The sequence below is a fragment of the Apaloderma vittatum genome, unplaced genomic scaffold (assembly GCF_000703405.1).
Source record: "Apaloderma vittatum isolate BGI_N311 unplaced genomic scaffold, ASM70340v1 scaffold14965, whole genome shotgun sequence".
Classification (NCBI taxonomy): Eukaryota; Metazoa; Chordata; class Aves; order Trogoniformes; family Trogonidae; genus Apaloderma; species Apaloderma vittatum.
This window is the reverse complement of record NW_009715600.1, coordinates 17,113-26,609: the sequence shown is the minus strand read 5'-3', so window position 1 is coordinate 26,609 and position 9,497 is coordinate 17,113. Positions and strand designations below refer to the sequence as shown.

General features: G+C 55.3%; 1 protein-coding gene across 1 annotated transcript in view; it reads right to left on the bottom strand.

The window, feature by feature from the left end:
- Positions 1-8,468, bottom strand: part of CDK18 (cyclin-dependent kinase 18) — an 11,468-nt gene extending 3,000 nt beyond the window's left edge. The window contains exons 1-5 of the mRNA XM_009869221.1: positions 8,345-8,468; positions 2,472-2,605; positions 2,232-2,357; positions 430-486; positions 68-182 (exon numbers count right to left, since the gene is read on the bottom strand). Of these exons, the coding sequence (XP_009867523.1) occupies positions 68-182; positions 430-486; positions 2,232-2,357; positions 2,472-2,605; positions 8,345-8,468 (556 nt within the window). The remainder of the gene's footprint in view (positions 1-67; positions 183-429; positions 487-2,231; positions 2,358-2,471; positions 2,606-8,344) is intronic.
- Between the last annotated feature and the right edge of the window lie 1,029 nt (positions 8,469-9,497).

Sequence of the window (9,497 nt, the reverse complement as noted above, 5' to 3'; positions counted from 1 at the left end):
CCCCCCCGGCACCCCCCCCCCCCCCCCCGCCTGTGAGCTGCCTCACGAGGGTCTCTGATGCCCTCACCTTCCCGTATGGCCGTGCAAGGGGCCCCTTCCTCGTGCTCCAGGCGGATTTCCTTCAGAGCAACGAGGTTCTCGGTCAGCTTGCTGCGTCCCTTGAAGACGGTGGCGTAAGTGCCCTGGGTGGGGAGAGAGAAAACACAAGCCACACAAACCATTTACCAGTGGGGCACAACACGGATAGAGTCCATGACATTTGGAGGAAGGATTATTTGAAGCTACAGGGCCAAGTCTGAAGTCCACAGAAAGAGTTAGGTCTAAAACCAGCTAGATATTGAAGAAATTTGCCTAGAATCTGCCCTTCGCACTTCAGGCTGCCCTTCTAACTTAATTTAAATCCTTACAGGGGTTTCACAGTCTACTCACCTCTCCCAGTTTGTCCAGTTTAACATAGGTTTCCAGCTTCCCAAACCCAATATCTGACTGTAAGAGAGAAAGGAAAACATCACTGGGAGGGATCTCACCCCGGGATGGCTTCACCTCCGGGAGGAAGGTTAAGGATGCTGGTAAGAAAAACAGCTTTGGGGGCAGATCAATGAGGAAAGGTGTTTGCATGCAGCAGCCCAGCTGATCTAGGTACACAAGTCCATTCCTTTCCTGGAGAAGCCGTGCAGGTGGCCAGGCAAATCATCAGAAAACCTTCCCAAGAGATGGAGGGACCTGCACCCTGCACCCCAGCCTGCACAGCTGCCCTGTCCCGCTGCCACCAGCACAGTCCCCCTCTCCTCTCCCCCACCACCCCAACACGCCACCAGCAGCAGCCAAGTCCAAGAGGAGCTGTGATCTGCAAAGAGCCAAAGCCCTTTTTGCCCGAGAAGCCTTGTGGGATCCTGTTGCCACTGCCCAGCCCTTTTCTCAAACATTTTCCTACACCCTGGCTCTTTACTGTGCCTCCGCTGGTTTCTCTGTGTGCTGTTCAAATGGAGCGTGACAGGGACATTTTCCCATTTGGAACAGTAACTCTTTAACATATTGCTGAGACCTGCTCTCCTGTACCCAGTGAAAGAAGAGCAACCACTGCGAGGCCACAGACTTTGGCATCTCTCCCAGCTGTTTTCTGTGGGGACCAGAGACCCCTCCCGGGTCAGACACCCCTGTGGGCCAGGGCAGGGGATGGTTCCCCGCACAACAGACCCCAACGCCCAGAGCAAATAATTGCTCCTCAAGCTTAATAAACCGCTGCTGTTCTCCCACAAGAGACTGACTCCAGCCCAGCAAAAGCCCCCCCCGTCCATCAGCGCTGCCCCCTGCCCCGAGCCAAGGGCTCATGCCATGCTGCTCGCCGTCAGCAGATGGAGCAGGATGGACAGCTGTCAATCAGCAGATGGAGCAGGATGGACAGCTAGCTGTCAGTCACGTTTTTTAATTCCATTTTGGCTTCCCCAAACTCTCTGTGTACCCCGGTGTCCTAAGCAGGGAAGTGAGGTGGCTGCTGCAACCCGAGGTGCTGCAGACCTCCAGAGCCACACCGCGAGTTTAGCAGGAGCATGTCTTATTCATGGCGGGGACCATGAATATTAATGGCACACTGCTCTCGGCTGTGTCTATTCTATTGATTTGACACAACAGGCAGGTAAATGCAAGATTTCCTTTTCTCCTCCCTCCCCCTGAACGGGCATGCCAGATCTGAAGATGCCTGCTGAGACCTCGCTGGTGTATCCGCACAGCCCTGAGCACTCCTGGGCAGTGGGACATAGCCTTGCACGTTTGTAAACAGGGCACTGGTTTTTGCCCCTACACATGCTGATGCTCTGCAGTGAAGAAACTGAAGTGCCAACACTAACGCAAAGACTAATTCATTATTTATCAGCATTTGCATTTCAACTCGCAGAGGCTCCGGCACTTGCTAAACCACAGGAGGCTTTCCACCTCCTCCCGTTTGGAAGGAGTCAGGCCAAGAGGAACATCGGGGATGCGCAGAGGTGAGTGAAGGAGTGTGCAGATGTGCATGTGTGGGAGTGAGATGCCGATGTGTGCGGGGCAGGGAACGCGTGCTGCTGGGAGCGCGCAGAGAGGGATTTGCATGGGCAGGGGTCTCCGTGGCACACGGGCTATGAGGGAGCTTGCAAAGCAGGGCATGACTGCGTGGGTGCGTGGCAACCGGCACAGGCGTCTGGTGGCCGGCACTTGTAGGCACGAAGTGAGATGTTGTGCCTGGGGAGACTTACGAGGGACGCCCGCCGGGACATCCTGCTGAGGGGCTTGGGGAACTCCGGGCTCTCCATCTGCAGCTTCTGCAAGAACTCGGGGGGCAGGCGGATGTCCATGGGCAGGGAGAGACGCTTGCTGACGTCCTGCAGAGAGGGCCAGAAGAGTGGGTGATGAATGCACCTGAGGAAAGGGCTGTACAGAGACATTCAAGGGCAAGTGCTCTCTAGCCAGAGCTGGCACTGCAAAGCAGGACTTGCCTCCATGGAGAAGCGGCGCTGGTTGCTGTTGCGGTAGCGCACGGCCATCGGGGACTGGCCCTCCACCTCGGAGGGGGAGATGGGGCTGGTGTCCGCTCGGAAGTCCCTGCCCAGGTGTCCCAGCTGCAGGTGCCCTTGAGCCAGGTCTGAGGACAAAGAGAAGAGACAGTGAGCAGTGCAAAGCCTCCAGGCGCTTCCTTTGAAGAGAGTGAGAGCAGGACAAGGAGGTCCAGAGACGCTCTGGGGCCATGGGCAAGCCTTCTTCCTTCTTGACATCCAGGAGGCAGAGGGAATACCTGCTCTTTGCTCCAAAATCCTGGTGCACTGCCACCCACACAGCTCTGCTCTGCGGCACCCCTAAAGGACCCTCACGTAGCCCCCTGCAACGAAGGTCCCTTTTGACAGAGGTTTTGCACAGGTGACTCTCCTTCTTAACTTCCCAGCTCTATCCTTGTTAACATCACATTAGAGAAAACTTGGTTTGCACTTTGGGAACACCTAGACGCCTGACCATGGCCCTGGATTCCTCTGTGCGAGGTCTGTACAAAAGCAAAACCGAGAGTCCTGCCTCTGAGGAGCTTACAAGCACATGCACCTAATTTGCCTCAGGAACGACCAAAACCAACAGACATCGGGGTATTCGCCTCCAAGGATGTGACTGTTTCTCAGAAGCTGTTTGGGATTAAAGGCTGCAGAGTCACTTAGTGCAAAACAAACCACTCCAGGCTTTTCTGCCCCAACTCGCTGCCCTTAGCCAGATACGCAGTGCCGAGAAGAAGAAAAGCTCTCTTGAAAACCAAAGGAGCTCAGAAAAATAACTCTTCTCTTGGGACTCCAGGTGTGAAGCCTCACCGAGCCCAAGAAACCCTGCACGGAGCAAGAAATCAGAACAAAATAAGCCATTGAGCTCCCTCTGGTCTCCAGTTTGAGGCTTGCACTTAAACCTCCTCCCTCTGTAATTAACAGCTGGTTGGCAGGAATATTCTGGCACACATAGACCTTGCCAGCAGCACAGCAAAGCCCCAACGATGTCAAGGCAGGTCGCCTGGACCCCAGAGAAGTGGATCTCCCTGATTCATGAGGGGTTGTTCAGGAGGAGGCAGCGCTAACTGGGTGTGCTGGGAGAGAGGAGAACCACCTCCCCAAGGCAGTTCACCTCTGGAAAGGTGTGGGGCCAAGCAGCAATGACCGTTTTGTCCCCTTCCCAGTGGCCACACGGCTCTCTCCCTTCCTGTCTAAACTTTGCAGCTACCCTCCAAGTCACCAAGAGCCCCGCCGCAGAGCACCAGCGGCCTCCACGGATCCAAGCACCCCGCAGCCACTTCCCCAGAGCAAGGAGGAACGCTGCAGGAGGGAAACTCCCCAGAGAGGTCCTGTAACATCCCCAGCTCAGCCATGCCCCTCGCCGAGCCCCTTCCCCGAGCTGCACACAGACAATCCCCTGCTCTGCCGAACGCGGATCTCCGCGTGCTGACCCCACCGCGCTCAGGCAGCCAGCGATGATCTCATTGCTGAAGAACGGGGTGCCGAGCAGGGCTGGGACCTGGCTGCAGTTTGCTCATCTGACGGATGAGAGGTGGCAGGCAAGTGACCTGGGAAAAGATGCGGTTTCGTGCCACAGTCGCCGAGGGAGCAGGGGACCTGGATGCTAAGGGATGCAGGGTGTCCTTGCCGACAGCCCGCACCTAAGGGTGGGTTCAGCCCACGCCTCTGGGCTTGGGAGCATCTGAAACAGTGCCAGGAGGTTTTAAGCAGAGAGGCAAGATCAAGGCACAGTCGCCCCTTCTCCCAGCACCATGGTGGGACTCTGGTCCCCGTCCCTTTCTGGCCATCTGTCTGTGCAGGGACAGTTAGGAAAATTACCCTGAATTAACCACAGGTGTGAAATGAATGTGGATCAACTAAGCCGGATCAAATCTTTTTAACTTTCTCAATTCCTAAGCAAATTATCAGAAGCAAACCCCATGCAAAACCAAAGGTCATTTAAAACCTGACTAAACAGAGTTCATCTAATCCACTTTAAATGATAGTTTGGGTGAGTTTGTGCTGATTCCCAGCGGTAAGCAAGCCCAAAGCCTTGGTAGAAGATGCAGCCTGCCCTGAAAGGTGCAGACCAGCAGCACTGCCTCTCTGAACCAGCAACCCACTGGGTAGGTTAGTGTCAATCTTGCCTCTTCTACAAGAGCATCAGATGTAAAGCCAGAGGTAAATTCTGAACATTCTGGCACACACGAAGGGGAACGGGATATGCAAAAGATGTGAACTACCATAGGATGGGAAAAGCACGTGAAAATACACAGAAGACTCGCTGGGGTTGCTCCGGGCTTGGAGGATCTTGCCGGGTGCTTGCGGGAGGGGACGCGAAGCCGTGGGCGTGTAAACTTGAGGAGGGCCTGTTCGATTCTGCTCGGCATTTCATGTGGATTACGGTGAGCCCTGACACTCTGCAAATAATGAGGCTGCATGGGATATCAAAGCAAATTAAAGTGAGACCGCAGGCCTGCCTTTGACGAGCCTCCCGCCTTTTTTTATAAATATATTTAAACACTGCCTCTGCCAAAACAAGCTTTGATCTCACAAGGAAAGGGGCCAGAACCCTTCACTGCTTGCCTGACTTATAACTTTTAATTACTTTGCTAAGTGTGAACTCTCCTCTCAAAGCTCTGTTGCACTCATGAGGCAGGGCTGCACTCAGATCTTGGATTATTCATCCTCCTTCCTCCCCCTCAACACCACTTCTTTGAGGCCTTGCACAACGAAGGGCAGCTCTGGCTCTGATTTACATCATTGCAAATCAGGGACACCAAGACCTGATACCTCTGAAAATCTGGAATAATGGAGAGGAATGTGTGACAGGGGAAGCCCAGGAGGAAAGGAAGGAGCCTCCCTGCCTTCAGCTGTAACGGGAGGCTGGAGCAGCCATGGAGGAGGTTGCCCATCTCCAAGGATGTGGAGATGGTCTTTTGTCAGGGATGTCAGATATTGCACAAAGGACAGTCTCCTTCACCGGCTGCCATGGCCGAGAACAGGTTGTGCTGCCCTGGGGAGGGATGTGCGGGGGGTGCAGGGGCAAGGAAAGGCTCCGAGGAAATTGAGCTCTGACCACAGGCACCCCCTTTCCCTCTCTGCATGGTCAGACTCTGCCAAGGTGACATTGCCATGGACGGGATGTGTCCAGGCTGGAAAGCTGTTTGCTTTTCCATTTCTCAGCTCTGCCTCCCTCCAGCCTCGCTTTATCAGCCTCTGTGGGTGAGGTCACGAGAATTCCGGGATGGAGGGGACGGAGCTGGGAATTTCCCACCGCACCACTACCCCCTTTCCCTCTCTGCATGGTCAGACTCTGCCAAGGTGACATTGCCATGGACGGGATGTGTCCAGGCTGGAAAGCTGTTTGCTTTTCCATTTCTCAGCTCTGCCTCCCTCCAGCCTCGCTTTATCAGCCTCTGTGGGTGAGGTCACGAGAATTCCGGGATGGAGGGGACGGAGCTGGGAATTTCCCACCGCACCACTGACAGACGAGGCAGGTTTGCAGCCACAAGAAGGCCTTGCCTTGTCCCATTGACGGAGTCAGAGCTGCTCTGCACATGCTCTTGGAGCATCTCATGAGAAGGCCTTCTGGCCTCTGCATCACCCTCCTCCCCAAGGACAGACAGAGGCACTCGCAGCCACCAGAGTGTGGGATTTGCAGACTGCCATGACCTGCGAATGCTGATACCCTGTGATTTCTGATGCCGAAAGGAAAAATAAAAACTGCAAGCAATTACGCTGGGGAGCGGTGTGAGGTGATGAAAAAAAAAAAAACAACCTGATGTGCTGATCTCTGCTGTGATTAACAGTCTTTTCTGGAGCAAGTGATCACAGTGCCTGAGCTGTCACGGGTCATCCGCTCACCAGGAGAGGAAAGATGAGTGCAGGCAAGGCTGCTGGCCAGGCAGAGACAGCCCCAGGGGCACAGCCAGAGACCCGGAGCAAGGAAGGGGAAACCTGAAGCAAAGCTTTTCCCTTTGTCCTGGAGAAGAGGAGCAGCACAAGAGCGAGTGCCATGGCTCTAGTCTCAACTCTGATACCAAACTGGGAACGGTGCAGAGGAGAGCAGGGGAGGGGGCAGCGGTGGCAGGGGGTGAGGATGAGCCGCATCCAGGCAGGGAGGGAGGTACTGACTCAGGGTGGGGGACTGGCCTCAGGGTGTCTTGTGGCAGCGCATGAGGAGCTGTGCCCCATGGGATGGTGCAGGCAGACCCCACGCCCCAACGCGTTCCTGGATCCAGGCAAGGGGGTCTCCTAACTGTACCATGTCACGGCCTAGTACTGGTCCAGCCTCTCCCCGTGGGTTGGGAACATCCTCGATCCTGGCCTCAGGCTCAGACTGCTCTGACTTTGCTCTTGCTCTCTCCTGGCTACCTCAGGAGCAAGATCAGAAGCCGGGGGGTGGGGGGATAGGCAGGTGCTGCACGCACTGGTTTATCATTCAAGGGCAAAGGAAGAACCGTGACCGAAGCTTCGTTAAGGCAGAAGAACGAGAAAATTGCTTCTCTGACAAAGCCTCACTTTGCACGGCCGAGATAACGAGCCCAGGCTCAGACATCCCAGAGCAGAGTCCCCCAAGGAAGGCAACAGCAGCAGCTGTCAGTGCCCAGGACTTTCTTAGCCTTGTACCATTTTATCCCCACAGCTTCTGCACATCTAATTAAGGGCTCTAGTCTAATTATAGCCCTTACTGCTTGTTAGGATGTGAGGGGAGGTGTGTATGTGGGGCAGCGGGGATGGAGGCCAGGAAGGGACGCTGTTCAGGGTAGCCCGGGTGTCTGAAGGGATAAGAGGAGCATCAGAAGCTGCAGGAGTGAGGAAAGCCAGCTCTAAATTAGGTTACTGCATCTCTTCTTTCGAGCACGTTAGCTGGCAAAGAGACAATCCCTTCCTGCTGGGGCAGATGCAAGTGCCAGGCAATTACATCACAGCCTCAGCCCCTGCTTGCAGCAAGTGTTTCTGGCAATTGTGGCTGCAGGGTGAGGGGAAAAAGAACTTGAACGTGACTTGAGTGGAGCTGAGGGCACGGGCACATGAACGGGCTGGCCTGGGGCAAAGTGAGTTGGTTTTGGTAGGAGGCAGCAGCAAACGCGTGACGCGATCACCGGGAGCGGTGCAGCCCTGCACCCGCAGCAGCGAATTTACCCCGGGATGAATGAAGTCTGACTTTATCAGGTTTCCAAACGCCTGCCTGCTTGTTGGTACACGGCTGCCTTGGCGCGATCTGCTCCTGGTTTCTGCCTTGAGCATCGCCTCTCCCTTGATATGCCCATCGCCGAGACAGCGGAGCCTGCCCCAGCCTGCAGAGAGGTGGCTGCTCTGCTTCCAGAAGGGATGTGCCCGCTCTGCTCACGGAGGCATTAACCCTAAACCAATCTGGAACCTTGAAAACTGCACCCTCGGAGAAGGCTGTGGGTCCAGGAGCAAAGGATGGTTCAGCAAGCCCCAAATGCTCCCCTGAATAGACTGAGTGTCCCCTTTAATTGGTGGAAGCGTCCCTGGAGAGGACTCAACCACCACTGTCACCTCGGGGCAGGCTGGAGTTGTCACACTTTCCCACTCCCTCCCTTTACCACATTCCGTTTTGTGCAAATACCTTTCCCCTCCTATCAGGCTGTCCTTATGCAAGCACAAATCTCTCTCCAGATCAGATTTAATGACAAGGTGTCATTAACCCTGTTGGATACATGGGGAAAGCAACACAGAAAGGGGCAGTAACTTTCCACATGTCAACACACCCAGGGAAAGGCCGGGGGGGCTGGAGTGGAGATGTTTGCTGCCAGCACTGACCCCACATGCTCCTGACCAGCCCCAGCACCACGGCAGGGGCCTGGGAAGCTCCTTACCTTCATTCCTCCGGTTGTTGAGCTGGTTGAACTGCTCCGTGAACTCTGTCAGCGACTCCTCGATGGTCTCTGTCCGAGGAACCGAGAGTGAAAACCTCCGCTTGAAGTTTTTCATCTTGTTCATTTTATCTTGCGCTGCGAGGGACAGCAGAGCCCTGCGGGGAAGGGGAGACATCAGGCTGACAGGGCTGGATGATGCAAGGGACAGTCCCCAAGTCCCCCAGATCCTTCTCTTTGGGGCTGGCAGCACCCCAACCCGAATTTCTCCTTCCTGCTGGGGGGGCTGCAGGGGTCCCCAGGGACATCCCCTCCTCTGAGGTACAGCTGCTGCGTCAGAGCAAAAGAGGAGCTGCGTGGTCTCCAGGGGAATTAGGTTCCTCTTTAGGAGCTGACTGTGGTCAAGAGGTGCAGGGGGCTTTTTCTGCTCTAGTTATCAGAGACGAGCCCAGAGCAGGCCTGAATCACACGTATCAATGCAGGCTGTGCCTTACAGCATCCTTGGAAACTCCAGGGAAAAGCAGGGTAGAAATGGAAGGAAAGCATGTAAGAGCAAACAGTGATGGAAAAGATTTAATGCCACATTCCTCCCTGTACAAGGAGGCACCTCTCCCCTGGCAGTCTGGTCTCTGCACAAAGACTTCCTCAGCCAGCAGCAAAATGCTGAGCAAAGCCAGTCCTGGCCGGGGGGATCCCCGAGAGCTACAGAGAGGGGAGATGCTCCCAGCTCCCAGCTTGCTCACAAGCTCCAGTGACTCATCCCGTAGAATCGCCTTAGCCAGGGATTGGATTAAAGCAATAAAACCCTTAAAGGAAGAAAACCCTCACGGGGCATATGGTGAAGCACACTGCATCTGAGCAGCCGCTCGGGAAGGCTGAGGGAGCTCGCTCTGGGTGTCCCAGAGTCGTGCACCCCTTTGCCTTTCTGACTTTGGCTCTTGCCAGGCCTGTCCGTAGCTCGGCGGCGTGGACGGGACCCAACTGCAAGAGCTGTTCTGTGCGTGGTTTGGTCCTTAGCACCAGCCCTGCTGCACTCAGGTGTTATTCCTCCTCCTGCTGAGCACAGATTGAGCAAACAGCCATCACTCCCTGACGCCTGGACCTGCAGACATCAGCGTCTCACTCCCAGCCAGCCACAGCTCTGCCCCTTCCAGTC